Source organism: Pyrgilauda ruficollis, unplaced genomic scaffold (assembly GCF_017590135.1).
Source record: "Pyrgilauda ruficollis isolate IOZ18807 unplaced genomic scaffold, ASM1759013v1 scaffold119, whole genome shotgun sequence".
Lineage (NCBI taxonomy): Eukaryota > Metazoa > Chordata > Aves > Passeriformes > Passeridae > Pyrgilauda > Pyrgilauda ruficollis.
In genome coordinates, this window is record NW_024510210.1 from 1,592,840 (window position 1) to 1,612,184 (window position 19,345).

At 42.1% G+C, this 19,345-nt stretch overlaps 1 protein-coding gene across 10 annotated transcripts in view; it reads right to left on the reverse strand.

The window, feature by feature from the left end:
- MICAL2 (microtubule associated monooxygenase, calponin and LIM domain containing 2) overlaps nucleotides 1–19,345 on the reverse strand; it is a 73,634-nt gene that overhangs the window by 15,792 nt on the left and 38,497 nt on the right. For 9 of the 10 annotated variants that reach the window (XR_005956696.1, XR_005956697.1, XR_005956702.1 and 6 more), the window contains exons 3-17: nucleotides 17,966–18,173; nucleotides 17,212–17,328; nucleotides 16,119–16,220; nucleotides 14,129–14,284; nucleotides 13,093–13,193; nucleotides 11,224–11,481; nucleotides 10,280–10,395; nucleotides 9,114–9,240; nucleotides 8,835–8,925; nucleotides 8,594–8,741; nucleotides 5,925–6,124; nucleotides 5,352–5,461; nucleotides 2,269–2,340; nucleotides 1,523–1,672; nucleotides 292–396 (exon numbers count right to left, since the gene is read on the reverse strand). Coding sequence is in view for 2 of the 10 variants with exons in the window: in XM_041485704.1 (XP_041341638.1) it covers nucleotides 292–396; nucleotides 1,523–1,672; nucleotides 2,269–2,340; nucleotides 5,352–5,461; nucleotides 5,925–6,124; nucleotides 8,594–8,741; nucleotides 8,835–8,925; nucleotides 9,114–9,240; nucleotides 10,280–10,395; nucleotides 11,224–11,481; nucleotides 13,093–13,193; nucleotides 14,129–14,284; nucleotides 16,119–16,220; nucleotides 17,212–17,328; nucleotides 17,966–18,173 (2,061 nt within the window). In the remaining 8 variants the exon portion in view is untranslated. The remainder of the gene's footprint in view (nucleotides 1–291; nucleotides 397–1,522; nucleotides 1,673–2,268; nucleotides 2,341–5,351; nucleotides 5,462–5,924; nucleotides 6,125–8,593; nucleotides 8,742–8,834; nucleotides 8,926–9,113; nucleotides 9,241–10,279; nucleotides 10,396–11,223; nucleotides 11,482–13,092; nucleotides 13,194–14,128; nucleotides 14,285–16,118; nucleotides 16,221–17,211; nucleotides 17,329–17,965; nucleotides 18,174–19,345) is intronic. The other variant, XR_005956704.1, reaches the window with a different exon arrangement.

Sequence of the window (19,345 nt, forward strand, 5' to 3'; positions counted from 1 at the left end):
GCTATGTAATTACATTCATACAATTTGGAGTCTAGGTATGGTAACAAAGAAATCAACACTTGTGTTTTCAGGGTATTTCCACACTTTCAGAGAGTTTTCTCATTTGGCAAAGCAGGTGCAAAATAGCTTTTACTTTTTAATGGTGTTTTCACAATTCTCAGCTACATCTGTCTGTGAACTCGGCAGTTTCCATCTGAATATTGCTTTGTATCTCATGCTGCAATAACAGCAAGCTCCCAGCAGTGACAGAAATGCTGTGCTTGCCAGGTGTTACCCATAGGAGCTTCCTACCTGCCTTTTTGGTTGAGGTGGAAGAAGGCTTGGATCCATAGGTTTAGCAAAGCGAGGATTAACAGGAGGATCAGAGGAGAGCAGGGCTGGTCTATCTGTTAGCTCCTTGTAAAGCATTTTTAAAATTGCAAAGACAGAATGAAGGAGGGAAAAAAAAAAAAAGGAAGACAGTAAATAGGATTCAAAGAATTTCTGAGGCAGAAAGAAATAAAAGCTTTTTTTAAAGATGCATTACTATGAAGCTTAACAACACGTTTTGCATATTTTTGCCACCTACCCATTTTATTAGCAACTTCTAACATCAAAGATATACTTAAAGTTGAACACATTTAGTACTTTTTAACAGAGTTTATGATCAAAATAACTTCCTCCAGCATGGCCAAGGAAATCTCTGGCCACTTATCACACACTGAAAGCTCAGGGCACAGACAAGTACCCAGGTAGTGTGCAAACAATTTTGGTTCAAGGATATACAAAGTCGCTGGACATCTATAAAGCCTACACTACTGGAGGACCTAAATATTTAAATAAACAAATAGATACAAGTATGAAGAATTAAGAAAGCCACCATCTTCGTCAAAACATCCACAACTTGCTTATCCTTCCTTCAAATCTTTCAGATGACAGACCTAAACTCTGCTGATTCCAACTATTTCTGGCTGAAGTGTGACTTTGAGCTTCTCCCCTCTACCTTGGCAGCATGGGATTGTTTTTAAAATACCTCTAGTCACACTAAACCATGAAAACGCTGTACAATGCACAAATGTATTCCACTCTGCCTAGTTTTGGAATGGAAATGGCAGCCAGACATATCTTGCCAGAGATTAGGTTTCCTTTTGACACTCCCTAAGTTTTCCATAAAGACAGACTTCACAGGCTATGCAGTGTCCTTTATTTGAAAAATATAAGCAACAACAGGCCTTCTGCAATACTGTATGCAGCCACCTTAGACTTCCAAATAACATAAATTCTACAGGCTCACTTCCATGAGACTTCTAGACACCGTAACACAGCAATACGTCATTGTTAGACGCATTAGTCAATCTATATGAGTTGTATTTGTTTACCAAGTACTGAAAGAAATACTAATTTGCATAAAGTATTAAAAAAGACAACCCACTTCAAAGATCCCTAACAGACTCCTGTCTTCCCTGGGAAATCTGCATCACCTTCACAAGGAGGGACTAGAGTTCAATTTCAGAGATGGCTTTCATGTTCATCTATGACCTACCTGTCTCTGCAGAATTGTATTTGAAGCATTCTCTTCAAACTTTGCCAGCAGCTGAGTTGCCATTGATTTGACTTTGTTCTGGTTCATTCCTTCTCTGCCATCACTCTGTTCTTTCCCATTGCCTGTCCCCTGGCTTGGAAAGCTTGAAGTCTGCAAGGGAACAACAAACTGTGTTTTTCTTATGTTTCCTACAACACTCATGAAGGGAGAGGAGGAGAAATACATCATCCTTTTCAGCAAAGGGTGAAAGGAAATATAGTATATTATATATATATAATAGTCTGCAGTATATTAAAATGACATGTTTAGCATGCAAAAATTGCCAAAAAGTATTTTTTGTGGGTCCCACAGCACAGTAAAAGGGAACATTAATCAGTGCTGGTATTCATAAAGCAGAGTCACAAAGGTGACTAATCAGAGAAGGGCTAGAAACCAAGCTGCAATGCAAAATCTTCAAATAAAAAATTGTCTAAATAGACAATTAGGAAAAGGAAAAAAAACCCAATACCTTAAATGTTTCTGTGTCAGTACAAAAACTAGAGCAATTTAGTTAATGCTCTACTCCCTACCAAACGATTAAAATTAATTTAGCTCTTCTTTAGTGCACACCACAGTAAATTCAAGGCTTCAAGGGAGAGGTTTTTTCCCTGCCATGCTCCAGAGGCCAAACCTTGGCCCCGCAACGCTTCCTCAGCTCTGGTGCCCATCAGGGAGCTGGACACGGGTGGGCACCACTGAACACCAACCTGCTCAAAGACACCAAAGAGTCCTTTCCGACGCCTTTTGTTAGTCTCATTTTCTTCTGTTTTCCCTTCAGCCTGAAAGGGCAAAGCCAAAACAAGTTCCATGGGTTACTGCAGCAATTCCCAAGCGTACCCCAGCAGCTCCTCCCAGGAGAAGTTCCAGCCCCAGGCAGGCGAGGTCTGGGCTGTGCTCAGCCAGGCACACAAGCCAGGTGAGCAGCGCCAGCATCAGGGGCTCTTGCTGCCCCCCCGTCAGAGCCCCCAGCTCAGCAGCTATCAGGGCAGTAAAAGCTGCCACACAGCCCCTGACTGGGAGCTCTCACTGGACTCCAGGGCATGAGAACACATGCTTGCACGCTGCGCTGAGCAGCCCTACAACTTGGTGTTCATCTTTGCCTCTTTCAGTACTGAGGAGTTCAGAAATCATAAAGCACTAACACATCCTTGTACAAAAAGGTTTTACAGCATGAGTTATTCTGTGAATTTTCAGCTAGACTGTACTGTTTTCCAAAGAAGTAAAATCCAGAAATCCCTCACTCTTTCCCTATAACCCCCAAATCTCTCTTGAACCATGTGTCTGCATGCAGATCATGAATTGATAGCACAGTCATACTTCCTTTTTTGAGCAATTGCTGGCTGCTTTAAAGATCTGTCTCCTCATAAGGTTCACCTCCCTGACTAGGGCTGAACGTTATAATACTTAAGCAACCAAACTGCTTCTTTTGTGTTCAAGCCACACACATATTTCATTATTTTACTCAACTAGAGATTACACAAATCAGTAATACTTCATACTCAGTCTGCACAAACTTGAAAAGCAGTCAATGCTGGCAAATTTTTATCACTTCTTATAACATTCAGTCGTGAAGATTTGATACAGTGATAATTTATGAACAACAAACTATATTCCACTTATTGGCATTTGCCCATGCTGTAACTTAGTGCCTGCTCAGCCAACTTAAAAAAACCCCAAAAAGGAATAAAGAAAGATCAAAGAATGCAGGATTCCTTTTTACATATGGACTGTTTGTAATAAATCATTACGCAGTGAAGACGAGTAATCCCAAACAACTTGTGGGCAGACACCAAAGGAATCAGATGACAATATTTCAATTACTTTGCTTTGCTACATTGTCTTTCAAGCAGCAGCTCAGCAAAACCCAGCTCTGCACTACCTACAGTCATCAGTCCACTCAGAAAGGGTGAACACAGAACAGCACAATGTGTTCTGCACAATAGCCTGGGCCACATAAAAGCAGCTTTTGCTTGAGTGAATGGAGCAAAGCAAGATGCTACCTTTCAGAAATGGGACAGAAAGGACTCTCATTAACACGCTGACAAAGAAGTGAAAGACAAAGCAATTTAATTGCCGAGCAAGACTCCAAAAGGGCTGCGCCCTGCATTGTGTAAACACCTCCATTCATTTATTAGTCTGGAGCACAGGAAATCTCAGTTCCTCTCCAGCCGGGCTGACACTCCGAGGAGAATGGAAAACATGATCCAGCTCAGCACAGGCTGCCAGAACAGCCACAGCCACCCCAGCTCCAGGCCCCCCTTCCTGGTCTCTCACAGCCTGCGCCCAGATAAGGATCCCTCCTCCAGCCCAATCCAAGGACAAATTACATGCCATGGAAGCTCAGTTAGCAACACTCTCTGCTCTCCTAAAGCCTGGACAGAACATTTGATATATATACACCTGGATAATGCTCAGCACCACTTTCTGCAGGGGAAAGAACCCTAAAAAAGCTGAAGCCACAGCCAAACCCCAAACTCGAGCAATTGCTTTCCAAGGAGCTTAATTTCCCAGCTAGTTTCAGCTGGTTGTGGCACTCCCAAGTCTGTCCTAATCCAAGTACCCTAACCCACCTTGCTTGGTTTGACAGCCCATCCATGACAGAGCTGCAAAACCTCGCACAAAATGCCTTGTTTCCCAAGCTGATTTGGGAAATAACACTTCCACTTCCAATGAGCTCCCGTAGTGTGAAACCAGAGGGGCCCTTCAAGCAAATCACCTCGTGCTTTCATGTACTGCCAAGAACTCCAGCTCCTGCTATGACAGAAGGCTTTTTTCATGACAGGAGGTTAATCAGAGGCTCTATGGCTCAGTAATGGAAAGCTCTCCCCACTGCTAAAAGTCTGTTTACTTCTGCAAACAACTCACTGAAAAACAACATTGTGGTCATGATAAAGGTTTCCCTTCTGAAGAAGTCACCCACAAGAAAAAGCAAAGTTTATTCTGCCTGTTTGGTTTCTCACAGCTTGGCTATCTGGGAACCATGTCACTTAGCTTTGTGTATATGTGGGTGGCAGGAAATAATTATTTCCTAACAAGGATATTTGAAGTTACTGAACAATTGACTGTCCACAGGTTTTGTAAAAGGGTTTGCGTATGGAAAAAAAATTCAAGACAAAAGTCAGTGTAGGAAGTATCTGGAAATTCTGGAGTAATTATTCAGGTGAAAAAAAATAGAAATCACATTTCTACAAGACAAGAGAACACCAAATTTAAAAAGCAGTATATTAAAACACTGAGAAATGCAGTGGATGTGTACATGTGCTAACTCAGGCCTTTGCAAAGCTTCAAGGCTCTGTAGTCCTTAATCACAGCATGTATGGGCATGGATTTTTTTATAATACAGGGATATAACAGGGCCTGTCAGTAAGTTTTCATTAATAAGTAACCAAGAGAGAAAAGTACATGGGCATGACTAAGAGATTGTTATCCCAAAGCTGCTGATCAACCTGCCCACTGTTTGTCACCACTGCAGGTTTCCTCTGTGGGAGTCAGAACCCAGACAGCATCCACAAACTGTGCAAATCACTTCTTTTTTTCAAAAAGCAGCACTCCCTCCCAATCAACAAACAGTGCAGCATAGCACTGATTATTTGAACTAGTATATAATAAAATGGCTGTATATTTAACTCCAGGAATACAGAGCTACAGGACTCTTTTTCTTACAGGTAGAAATAGCTCAGAAAATTATAGCAGTGTATATATAAATCCCTTATTTCTGAGCCTGAAAGTTTATTTTCATCTTTTCAGAAAAAAAAAATATTCATAGGGCAGGTCTTGCTTCACAACTCACCTTTGGTACTCGTTTTCTTCTTAAACTTAAATTGATATAATTATTACAGATGAAATTCGATTTTGGTAAATGAGGATCATTATTTTCTTCATTTTGCTTGTCAACAGCATCTGTTGAAAAAACAACTGCTTAGGATATTTACTTACATTTGTTTTTAAATTATTCTGACTAAGCCAAAGCTTTCCAGTTGAGTGTTGGTAACAGGCAAATAAAAGTGAATACATACAATGTAGGGTGGCTTTTTAAAAAAAGAGGGAGAAAAACACAAGCATGAATGTGCTGTGTGCAGGCATCCCTACCAGGGAACCCCACCAACAACTTGATGCATGCCCTTGCTGATGTCAAGCAGCAGTTATCCAGCTGCTCCTACTCCCTGAAACCACCAAGGACCCACAAAACCTTGGTGTTCAATCAAAATTTTCCCCCTTTCCTGTGTTAAGCCCGAGGTAACTCTTGCAGGCCAGAATGGCTCTGCCGGGAAAAGCCTCTTGGCTCAAGAGCAGTGCTCGCCAGCAGCCTGGATGAATGCTGCCCGTTCCCCCGTGCCGAAGCTCAGGGAGCGCCGTGCCTCACCGACTGCGCGCAGAGGGGTGCCGCGGAACAGCTCGTAGAACTTGGAAAGGTAGAGCACCATGCTGAGCTTGTCGGGCTCCCCGGCCGAGCCCAGCTCCTTGCCCGTGGTCACCGGCGGGATCCCGAACTCCTGCTCGGCCACGTCGAAGGCCAGCTGGTTGTTCCTCACCACGTCCTCTTCGTTCAGGGCCTCGAAGTCGCTGCGGGGACAGCACAGCGGCGTCACTCGTTCCCTGCTCCCTTCGGGAACGCACAGTGCTCCCGTGCCCGTGCCAGAGCAGCACCGGGAATGAGGGCACAGGCATCTCGCTGGGTCAAAGCTACCGAGTCCACACAGTGCCAAAGGAAAGAGCCTCGCACAATGCCGCTATGTGGCCGCATTTCTCTTCACAGAGAAAAGCAAGGCACAATTCTTCCCAAGGACTTCTGAGATTCACATTCTCTGAACCTCAGAGAAAGGAAAAACAATTCCTATCTTATTTGCTGTGCCTGCGTTTGTGCAAAAGTAGAATGCAATATGGAGATTGTTTACCCAAAGTGAGGGTGTTTTGTTTCCTTGGCCCATCAGAGCCAAGCGTGTGTGCGTGCATCGGGACTGTCGGGGGACAGTCACGAGATGAGTGCAGTTGTGTTCAGAGTTGAGTGCTTGGCAGATTCAGTTTAGATGTAATGTAATATAATATAGAATAATATAGTATAATAAAGTAATTAATTAGCCTTCTGATATCCATGGATTCCTCCTCATCATTTCTCCTTCCCATGGGGGTTGTCCTGTTTCGATACTGTTATTACAAATACTGATTTTGTCAGAAACGTAATTTAAAAGCTTTTTCACTGAACTGGACCTTGATGTAGTCCCACAAAAAACATCCTTATTTATTGGAGAGATGCAATTCTTCCTCAGAAGTGCTAAGAAACCTTTTCTTTCTCCACATACAGCTGAACTACTACAGACTTCATCCATTAGCAACAGATTACTTAGGTTTAATTAGTTTTATAAATCATCAAAGCCCGGAGGAATACATTTGGGACAGCATTCTATGGAAGTAGCACATTATATGTGTAGGCACACACATGCACAGGCACTACCTTTCCTTTTTTAAGGTGTTACACACACAGTTTGAGCAGGGACCTCCTGTCCAGGTCATAACTGAATTTAGCAGTGCACTAAATAAGTGCATCACACATCTGGAACTCTGTTATCCACTCTCTAATCCATTTTCTATGGGACCTATTCTAAGACTCTGATCTTTTGAACAGCTTCCAAAATTCATGATTAAAATAAACATGTGAATAAATTACAAAGCTCCAGGCAGGGTAGTTTCTTTCTCCTCACAGTGGAATGTGAGTTTTGAATCCCCAAAGAATTTCTCCTCTTCTCTCATCCACCCACTGCCCATTTCTGGAGCTGGGGGCTGTCACTGGCAGCCACCCCTCTTGCCTGCCTAGCTTTCATCCAGCCAAGTCCTTCTGCAGGCTCATTGAATACAAAAAGCCAACAAGATCCAAACACAACATTAATTGAACAGCAGGAGGTCTGTTAGCTCAGGAAGATAAATTTATCGACTTTGCAGAGAGCAGTGTAGAGAACATGGTTTCCACAGGCAGCAAAGATTACTTTGCTTTCTGTACCCTCTCCCCCAAAAGCATCCAGAATTCTAATTCTTTTAAACAAACATAAGGCAAAAAAAAATCCTATTCTTAAAATCTCAGCTCTTTCTCTGGCAAAACTGCACAAACAAGCACCCTAGGTACCACTCCTATTTTTTTCCAATTTATCACACCTCATAAAAAAGTTCAATCATTCATTTATCCACAATAAAGGGAGGTTGACAGTAATTCATGTGTGACTCCTAAGGCTCTGCAGGAAGACAAGAGAATGCATCCACTGCATTTTGGAGACTGGTGAGACAATAGAGTCACCCCACTGACTGCACCCAGCAGTGTCAGCAATTGCCATTTCCTGACACCTGTTACACACTGACCTTCTTGTATCTAACTATGGGACATTACAAAATATTCAGATGCATGCAGTTGGGTCATGCAGCACTAGGACCCCAGAAACTGTGCCAAAAGGGGAATGCTGGCTTACTCTCAACCTCTAGGGCAGTTAGTTTTCAAGGCCCAGCCCTTGCTTTGCCCACTGAAAGGACTCTGTGCTCTCCTGGACACAGTTGTGCAAAACTTCCATCTCCACGGTCCAACATTTCCCTATTTGACTGTCACAGCAACCAGTACAACACATGGAGGATGGCTCCTTCAGGCTCACCCAGCATTTCTGTAACTCAGGACTGTGCTTCATGGCCGTGGCTTCAAACAGACACCAAAACCTGTCTCCAGGGATCTGGGAACGCAGCTCTACACATTCCCCCAGAACTGCAAATTTCATTTTAAATAGACACATGACTCCCACAAACATGATAAATCATAGGGTTCAAAACCCTCCTAGCTCTTTGAAGGCACATATATTTCATTTTAAACAGCATGCAAGGACATACAGAAGAAACAAAGCAAACCCAACCCCACCCTTCCCCTCTCCAAACCTGGCTATGTGTGCACTTCCTTGCAGAAAGCAGCCACAGCAGGGACGGCAGAGTGCCAGGGCTGCTCTGGTCTGATGCTACCCTTCGCAAATGCCTCACCTGAGGAGCTCCACAGATGTCACTTACATGAGGTCAGGCCTGAAGCGATGGATGATGGCACACAGAGCAAGGCCACTTTTCCAGGAGGTGGTCAGGTCAGTGACATTAACGTTTCGGTATCCCTCCGTCTGCTTCTGGCACCACGTCAAAAGCTTGTTAGGCCGAATATCTGACTCTGCACAAATGGGAAAGCAAACATTTCAGTCAGCTTTTGCATGCTCAGAAGGCTATAAATGTTAAGCCAGAGCAAACAGGAGATGCCACTTACCCTGTCTTGTGAGGTTCACTGATCTTCTAATGGAGCTCACTCTCTCAAGAGGACACTGCTGTAGCTCGTTGGTAACATATAACTGTCTCACCTACAAGGAAAAGCAATTACCAGCATAACTTCAGACAAAAAACCAGTTTTGTTTCCAGGTTAACTTTATCAGCAGCTGGCTCTAAATTAAGGAGTCTCCTGAAGATTTTGTTTACACACTCCTTGCAGCTCTATTTACCCTTGATAAAAAAAGAACTGATTTCACAAGCAAGCCTTTTAAGTACTGACCTGGTGAGGTCGAACACAGCTCGAGTTCAAGTTCGGGTATCTTGTTCCTGGGTCAATGGTGTACTGGTCAAAGTTCTTATTAATATTTTCAGGGGTCGTCTGAGGCAAGAGTCGGTAAATGCTCTCTCTTGCAGAGGAAAAAGATGCAAGAGTTATGTATTAAAATAAATATTTATTTATAAGGCATTGGGGTTTTTTGCAGCTACCTAAACCTTATTTTGGTTCTGCCAGGACAAGTATTACAGACCAAATGCATAATGCATTCATCCCATTTCTTATCCCCACTCAACAGAAGGATGCCAGACAGAAAAAGGACAAGACGGACACATAGAGCTTATGCCCATATTTTCCTGAGGAAGGAAGTGAGCAAGAAAAAGGAAGAAAAAAAAAAAGGAGGTTACATCATCTAGTCATCTGGTTTTGCTTTAACATCTACTAAAGAAGTAACTTCTTTACCACATAACAGCACTAAATCCTGTCATCCTGCAATTCCGATAACCACCACAGTTTTTTTTCTATGCTGTTCAATTTTCCATTTGGGACTAGGCCATGTTTGAGTCATCCCACAGGCTTCTATCTTAAAAATTTCCAAAGTGCTGTAGTTAGTAAAGCTCCTGCTTGCATTCCCACAACCATGACTCTCCCTATTATGTATCTGCCCCAAAACAGCCTGTGCAGCTGCAGCAGAGGAGGGTGGCTGCCAGCAGGACCTAAGTCAGCAACTTCAACCATCAGACCATGGTGACACCAAGACTGCTGCTGTACTTAGCCACAGATTTTCTTGCTCCAGTAAAAAAAAGTTTCTGGTGCAGCATTATAACAATTCTCCACATGCTTATCAGCCTAAAGAGAGCACCATTACACCAAAATGCAGAGTTAAAATCAGAGAGACCAACTCTGAAGTCTGTTACTGCTGAAGAATTTGTTCAGACTCCTTTCTGAATTTTTTTTTAAAATGATAAAAAACCAGGTGTTGAGATGGCTGGAGGTTTGGGATTTTTGATAAAAGGTCTCTTTGGTCTTTAAGGATCACACTTAAGTGACATAAATCAGTGATTTAAACCCTAACAATATTTCTCCTGATAGCATTCTGAAATCCACTGCCTTCTAGCACTGCTGTGGCTCTTTAAAACACTGGAAATGCTGGGGCCCAAAGCAGCACTCACCGTTCAGCCAGGATCTCCAGCGGGGGCTTCCCCTGCGCCCAGCTCCGCACCATCCACGCGGTGTCAAAGGCAGCCAGGAAGCCTCTCGCACAGCCAGTACCCATCGGCCAGAACGGCTGCAAGAAGCATTTACACTTCAATTCTCTGCACTTCTGAAGTTTTTACTGCAAAAGTAACTTTCAATGCAAATTTGGACTCCAGGGTTTCATACTGTCATGGAAAAATAGCCCAGAAAGAGTCAAAATGCAACACGGGCAATACTTGCAGGTTTTAAATGTGCCTCTCCTTTAAGTCTTAGGCAGGGAGAAAAGATTACTTTTTCCACTTTTTCCTTTTTTTTAACTTCTATATATAAAAACAAATTTCTTAGCCCCAAAAGGTAAAGGCTGAGGAAAAAAAAGAAGACTCAAGAATTATTAAAGGAAAAAAAGGGAAAAAAAAAGATGCCCTTTTCACCTCCTAAATTTGCTTTGGACTGTTCTTTTCAAATGCCTCAGGCTGTCAGTATGAATTAAAAAAAAAAAAAAAAGTTGCAGCATACACTTTTCACTTCAGAAAGAAAAAAAAAAAGGCACACACTAAGGCAAAGAGACTGCAATAATAATTTGGATCAAGTTTTTGTCTATGATGGAATTCAGTAAAATTATGCCATGCACCCAAGCTGAGGACACGGAGCTCACAGTTTTCAGACAGAAACACAACTTGCATAAAGCAAAATGGGATCTCGGCCACAGGCTGTCAGCCAAGCATTAGCTATGACAAACTATGGCATAATAAAGGAGAAAAGAAAAAAGGGGGGAAAAAAATCTAATCCAAAGAAGGTACCACTGTTTCAGGACATGTAAAAGAGAACATTTTATATTGGAGGCTAGATTGAATAGTTGGATTAAGGAAATAAAATAAAAAACCTGAAAATACTACTTGGAAGGCATTCCAAGATATACCTCAAGCAAACTATCTCCAACGAGAGCCACCAGGAGCTGATGTCTGTGCCTCTCTCTCACCAGCGCAGCGTTTTCAGATGCATACATGGAGGTAAAATCAAACATTGCTACATCTGGTTGGCCATAATGATTAATTGCAAAATCCAAGGAAGGCAGCTGGTAGTTGGTTGCAAAGTCAGCAGCTTCTCTGGCGTAGGACAGCAAATTGCTCTGGTTCACATTTTCCCCACAGAGCAGCAGCTCGGTATCAATGGAGTCCTGCAAGGAGAAAAGGATGTGGGATAAGAAACTCCAATATCCTCTCTGAATTGGAACACTGCAGTCTCACAGCAGGACTGGGAGCTACACATCTCACAGCAACAAGAAACAAGTGACACTTGTAATCTCCTTCAAAAAGCCAATGCACAAACACAGGTACTGCCCCAAACTGAAACTCTCCTTGCCCACACTGAACAAGCAGCTTTGTTTGCAATAGAAGGTTATAGCTCCTCCTTGGTAATGTGATGTTTTCAGAGCATTACTTCCCTCACATCAAAAGATGTCATCCACATCACTGCAATGCTTTTCTGCACACGTGCACCCCACATCTGAAACCACAGGAGAGCAGAAACACTGATGCTGTAACATGGGAGGCTCAGCCCCAAGGCTTGACTCGACATCTCAGTAACAACACCACATTTAAACCTGGGCTATAGCAGCTTTTCTGTTCATTTTTGGGCTGGGTTTTTCCTTGGGCACAGTGGTAAAGGACCCTGCCTTTACAGGTCATCCTACTTAAAGGCAGTGGTTATTAATGAGGCAGGTTGTATTTCCAGGCTAATCGTGGATGAGACCCCTAATCACAGCTGATACCACAGAACCGCTATTAGCCCAGTTGCACCAGACACACTGGGGCGGTTGATTTTTTTCCACTCAGAGCAGAGTAGGTCAGGAAAACAGCTCTGATGAACCACAGCTGCTGCTCCTCTGCTCCAAACTCCCCCCAGATCCCCTGGGACTGCCCTCACCTGCAAACACCAGCCCCACAACCTCAGCACACACCAGCCACTCCCCACAAGGGGTTCCACCCTTCCTCCCTCCCACCCAGGTTGGTCGTGGAAAGCAGCTCTGCCCTGGGAGCCCCTGGCCTCCCAAAGGGCAGGGAATCATGGCACTGAGCTGAGTGGTCCCATCAGAAAGCCAAAAGCCCTTCTGACAGTTCCCCACAGGTACTTCCTTCAGGAAATTATACTTGGCTGTTTTGGCACTGCCTTACTTTCCAAGAAATATTGAACACTTTTGGGCTTCCAGAAAGGGAAACTTAAGTGGTGCCATAACACTTCCTAGAAACAAAAGAAAATAAACCCTATATTTTACAGAAGACCAAAAAAAAAGAAAAATAAAAAATACCTCAAAATCACAAGTACCCCTTGAAAGGTCAGGCCATCATGTTTATAGACTACTTCTATCATGTTTCAGCCACTTTAAAGAATTTGCAATTTAACCTAGGGTAGGTTTTTACACTTCCTTATTTGCCTGATAAAACTGAACATAGCTGTGCTAAGTTCACCCTTAAATAACTGAGGTTTTTATTTTCTGCTGTGACGATCCCACCACGTATTTCCAAGGTGAGTCAAGATCCCATTTCAGCCAGTTTCAAAACTGATTAATTTAGGAAGTATTGTTTTCAGTTCTCTGTTGAAACTTTGAGCAGACTAAAGGGAAAAGCAAATCCTAAAAATGTCAGAGTAAGATCCAAGTAACCTGAGCTTGAATGAAGTGATTAAGTCTATAAACACCCTCACTAACATCCAGCAACGTTTATACAGATGTTCACAGTTACTCTGTGCCAAGTAAATAAAACAGGGTTTAACCAGCATTTTTACATACGTTAATAATCACTCCTTTGTCCAGAAGACTCTGCTTTTTTGCTGTCATCACAAAATAATGCGTGCTGTCTTTATAGTAAACAATATTCTCCAGGTCAATCCCTGAAAAGAGAGACACATTTGTCACCAAATGCAGTGCCCTGCCTATGCCATTTACCAACAGCCCAGGATTGATCCCGGCAGGTGCCTTTCCTTCTTGGGATGCATCCACTCTCCCAGCTGGGATGAAGGATTAGTGGACAGAATGCTAGGAAACACAACAAGAGAGGAGAGTGGTCTCGCCCAACAGGAGTTTTTCTCAGCACAAGTTATTCAGCATTCTTTCAGGGAACTGCTAGTTAACTGCAGCATTAATAGTTCCCGAGTTAGAACTGGGTGCCAAGGGAGCAAAGTGTTTTTTGGGTTGCTAGGGCTCTGGCATTGTGTCTAACCAGGGGGTTTGGTTTCAATTATAACAGTAATTTTTTAAAAAATCAGTTGTAAATCAAGAATAGAGTTGATTGAACTGACAGTGAATGCAACTATTCTGAAATCCCTTTCAATTAAGATGTGTTTCACAGTTTATATTTTTAGTGTTTATGGCAGATTCTAGGTCTTCTCAGTTTATCAGCTCCACACATCAAAAAGAAAGAATGAACTCCTCCCAGAAGGGCAGAGACTTTTTCAAAGGGTTTAAGCTGTTCAGCATGTGAACAGATAGAAACAAAACAAATCATGTCTTAAGGGAAAATCTCTGGGCCCTGAAAATGCTCTTCCAAATTTGTTCAACATAGCAGACATTTTTGCAGTTGAGAAAAATTTAAACACTAAAACAAGACATGATGTGGCAACACCCAAGCTAAAAAAATATCCCACTGTACCATAAATGGACACCTCCATCTGCAAGCTTCTGACATCAACAATATTTTATCACTTGGAAATTTTTTTACACAGTTTATTCAAAACTGATGTTACCAGTAACAAGAGGGTGGCCTGGCACATAGAGTTCCCCTGCTGCCTCTTGTATTTGGTAGTGGAAAAAATGAGAATGCACCCACCCGTTTCCTCTTTCAGGTCCTGGAAGAACTTCTGATTGAAGATGAAAGCAACCCCACTAATTTCTTCTACCTTGGCTTCTGCAGTTGTATTTCTGTTTATAAAATTGGCAGTGATCGCTATAGCCAGCTTTCCACGAAATTCCTTCCTCCTGAAGCCTGGTGAGCAAAGACAGGAATTAAAACCACTGCAGACTTCAGACTGGACTTTCAGGGAGGGTCAGCTCAAGGCAGCTCAGTGTCTTCCCTACACTTCTTCAAACAACACACCATCAGTAGATTCCACCATTCCTCCAAAATTCCCTTCAATATAAAGAGTCTTTTCTCCCCATTTTCAGCTGCAAAACTAAAGCTGCACTGCATTCAAGATAAAGTCTCATTAAAAAATGGTTGGGTGGGGAACTAAGGGAAGAAGTTCAGGAAAAACTATAACTAAAGAAAAACATGGAAAAATTTTTTTATGTGTCTGGGAATAGAACAGGTCAATTTCAGTGGAGGAAGACATTTTTAACATGCTAAATGGCAAGTTAGGTATTTGTTATATAGGTGGTAAAACAGCTTTTGAAAAAAGATACAAGAGATCAGCAGTCAGAAGCAGCAGAGAATGATGTGAAAAATAAAAACAGTGTGTAGCAGTGCTTAGGTGCACACACTACCAGCAAAGGAGATTTTTCACAGGTACTTGGGATTGAAAAATATTCAGTGGCTTAATTACTATATTTCCAATGTGAGACCAACTGAGAAGCTCCTCGCCCCATCTCTGCTTTCACTTTTCACTGAAAAAAGCCCCCTGAGCCACAATCTTGCAATCACACATTGAAGTTTTTCCATCTGTATGTTCCCCTCATCTGTAATTAAATTATGAAGTAGGACAGAGGATCTCTAGTGTATTTTTGGCCCACTGCAGATGACATCATATGAATACATTATTTTAGAACAAGAAATAAATTGGTTATGGATTTTTGTCTCTGTGCTTCTTGATATGCTCTCATTATTTCATTGGGATAGATTTGATATGACAACACCAGCTTCTGTGCATATCTTCAGTGCACCAATCACTCCCCTAGATCCTGGTATGATGATAAACATTAACCTCTTGATGGAGTCTGCAGGTGAGGTAAGAATAATTAGGTTTTGCTGGTGCCTGACTATTTAAACAGTCTTTTATGAGGGACAGCCAGACAACAGCGTAGGGAAATTTCCAGTACAGCATTATAGGGAATTAACTGTAAGCACATTGTAGTTGGCAGATAAAAGAATAAGGAGACAAACTATGAAGCTAATAAAAAAAAGGGGGAAAGAGTACTTAGAGAATGGAAACTAGCTTGGATATAATTAGAGTTAAAAGGGAAATACATAATTAAGTAAAAGGTTTGTTCCTGTGATGCAGGAGCAGCTTAGCCAGTGTCTCTCTAAGAAACACAGCTCAGGTGGTTTGAATTCCCAGCAGTGACTCAAGTTCAGGAAACATTTACACCCTCTACTCCCACACATCTTAGAGCTATTTATTATCTTTTGCTATTGTTTCTAAACTAGCTGCTTCTGAAGTTCAGTCTCATTTACAAAGAAGCAAAGCCTCTGCTGCCTTCATTAAATACCTGGCAGTCACCTTTTGGTCATGAGTTCAAGCACACAGGGCAAATTCACAGCACAACAGCAAAGGCTATGCCATTCCTAACATATATTTTGTCAGCTTCCTTCAAGTTAAATCATCATATAATTACTTAACCTTGAAGCAAGCCCAGTGGCACCACAATGCATTCTGTAGGCAGTGCAAATACACACAGCTCAGAAGCAGTAATGACATTAAATGTCTTTTATTTTGAGCTACGATTTAACAACAAAACCAAAAGGTACCACATGAAATAACAGCTTTCACACAGACTTCTATGGATTGAAAGATAACCTGCTGCTTTGTGTTCTCCTCTGACTTTCAGATCTTTCAAGGTACCCTAAAGACCACCAGTAAGGCTAAAAACACACGTTCACCCACCTTCTAATGTGTTCCTGCGGCCATCTGCACCAATGATAACATCAAATTCATACTCTGACAAAGGGTGGTCCATGGGGAGAAATTCAGCCCTCCAACCCATCTCTGAAAACACAAATGATATTTATTAATTCTTCAGTATTACAATGGAGAAGTGATTTCAGAGTCCGAGGAAAGGGCACTGAGATAAAGGGTGCATTTCTCAATCCCTGGATCACCTAATGCAGTAACTTCCTCCCAGAGCCACACCACAAGAAGATGATCAAGCACTTGATTCTCACAGAAATAACCCCACACCCACCTTGCCAAGGCAGTACATACATGTGGTTACTGCAAGGAAGAGCTGGCTGCTAAAAGAGGAAAAATAACACTCCATGATCAGCGCTTTTAATTGCCTTCTAAATAGCAAGTAAATGGAAGCATACTCAAAAAGCTAAATTTACTCTTTTTACAAAGCTGATTATGTGAAAGTGTTTGTACTGTCCATGTTTTAAAATTATATATACTTTAACTACTTAAACTAACATACCTGTTCTGCTGTCGCTATATGACCCTTTGAAGAGATATCACAGAGTTTTAATTAAAATTCTTAAATATTTTAGTGATATTACATCCTAAAAACTAACATTAAAAAAAAAAGAAAGAAAATTAGAAATCTTTTTCTATTGTTTAAAAATCTTGCATAAGAATGCTGATAAGAGTCTGTGTGCCAGTGGGAGTTATATCAAATGTGAACGCAAAATGAGGCCCTGGGCACTTAATCCATCCTCAATATTTATATTATCAATCAAAATCTGTTTTTGCAAGAAGATCCCGAGAAGCCACACCAGACTCCCTACAAAGCCTCAAACACATGCCAGAAGGCATAGTGCAAAACCTCAGCTTCTCAGCCTGGGTTGTGTTCTAAGATTTATCAGTGCTCTGTCACACTGATACTTATCACGCCTGTAACTGCACAGAACAAGGCTGGCTGAATGAGAAGGGCAAAAAACTCTTTATTTCCTTAAACGGTGTTTGACTGCCTTGTACAACTTCATGTAACACCTAGCACAAAAAGAAGTTGCTGTGAACAGAACTGTATTATGATAAATAATACTTCGGTTTTCTTGATCTTCAGGAGGCTCCAGGACTTTCACGAATTCCAGGTTCACGTGAATTTCCACTCCAAGGATAAGTGCAACTTTGAAGAGGATGAGTTGAAGCTGTCGAATACCTGTGGAGAGCAAGTGACAAAGATGTGTTTGATAAGTAAGCAACCCCAGCTGCCACCAGCCTGCTAGAGACCTGAAATTCATTGTTAACACAAGTGGGTAGCATTTCTATTTCCCATACTGTAATGAATACAAACATAGCAACCACCACAGGATGTTGTTCTCTTCCGCCTCCTTTTCCTCTTGCAGCACAATCTTGTTGGCAAAACTCATTTCAGCTGAGTTTCTTAGAATGCTTTTGTAGAGGTCTGCCTCTTGATGACATTTAAAAGATCTGCTAACCAGCATGTTTTAGAATACAAAATTTTACAGCACATTTCCCTGTAAAATACTCCACTCTGTTATTTGTGTCTACCTTCAACATACTGGAATAAATACCAATATTCTTTATACCTCATAATCAAAACCTGTTGTTTAACCATACCAGACTAACAAAAAAATCTGCTCCTACATAGGTCTTTAACCTGTTCTATTTCTACCTTACTTAAATGAGACCATTGTTTCCCCTCTCTGTGTGCACAAATGCACTGGCACATGGTTAAGGCAGATGAACTTTCTGCCAAACCAAGAACGTTTCCGCCAATCTTCTGATCCTGCTAACCCCTTATCCGAACAGTGCCCGTGCCCTCAGATACTTACTGATATGGTCAATAGATCCTGCACAGAACTTTCCATAAAATTTCTTTGCTCCCAGTCCACGAAGGTCATGGATGGTAAAGGGCCAGAGATGCAGCACATTGTTCCTTGAGAAAGTGTCCCGCTTCTCCACAACAACAACCTTGGCTCCCAGGAAGGCAAGTTCTATGGCAGTCCGCAGGCCACAAGGGCCACCTCCAATAATTAAACACTGGCAGAGAAAAGGAGGAGTGTGACACAGGGGTTTGTGTTACTTCCACACAGTTTCCTACTTACTCTATTGGTATTACTTGAAATACAACTGGACTTGCACTACTGAGAGCAAAAACAAGTAATTTACTTAAATCAACGGAATTTTTTTTTTTGCACATGGTGTTCAGCCTATTTAAAAAAGAGGATAAATTGTGCTTAATGCAGACACAAAAGCATCTGATGAAGAGAGGTAAGAGAAAAAACAGCAAAAAGCTGAACTTTTTTGAGCATCTGCTTGCACATTTCTAGCCCCCATTTAGCATTTCTCAAGTGCTTGCAGCTGTTTCTCAACAGCATTACAGTTGTGTAAAAGGGAGGGGAAAAGAAATAAGTGGTCTTAGTATAGGCTTTTTTTATTTTAAAGAGGAAATGGGCGTACATTTACTAGATTTGTTGAACAAACCAATAAGCCAGCAGCCTTACGCTATTAGCTGCTCTCTTTGAAGTGAGGGTGGATGTAACAGCCTGGTTCACCTACTGATGTAAGGAGGACAAGCCAAGGGAACTCAGCAGACCTGCCCTCCTCTGCCAGGGAACTTACCCTGTCCTATTCCATTTCACCCAGTGCTAAACATCTTCACTTTCAGGAAAATCACACTTCAGAAGCTTAAATCTAAGTTTGGGCACCCTTGGAAGAATCGCTTCCAAAACAATTACAGAGGATTCCTGCCCAAATTTTAGTTGACAGCTGTAATTTTTCATAGACCAACACGGAAAGCATTTCCAGAAAGCAAACTAATTAAACCCCAAGCATATCTAGTGCTTACATTTCCTTGACTGATTACTAAAACACTGATTAGAAACAGTCTTACAGCTGGACAATGCTGTTGTTACATACCTCCTATGAACCCCATCCACCCCACCAAACCCCCCCAGATTTCACAAAATCCATTCCGTGAGTTCCAGCTCTGCCACGGCTGGAGCAGGGAGAGCTAAGGTGGGTCTGGGAGGACAGGAAAGCTGCAGCACAGCCAAGCTGGGCCGTGCTGCAAATCCAAGACCATTGTGTCAGAGGCCAGACGCGCTCCTGTGCGTCCCACACACAGAGCCAGACACTGACTGCAGTTTCAAAGCAAGCACGGGCTCTATCTGCAGGCTTGCTGGATTCCAGTCTGGTTCCCATTACGTTGC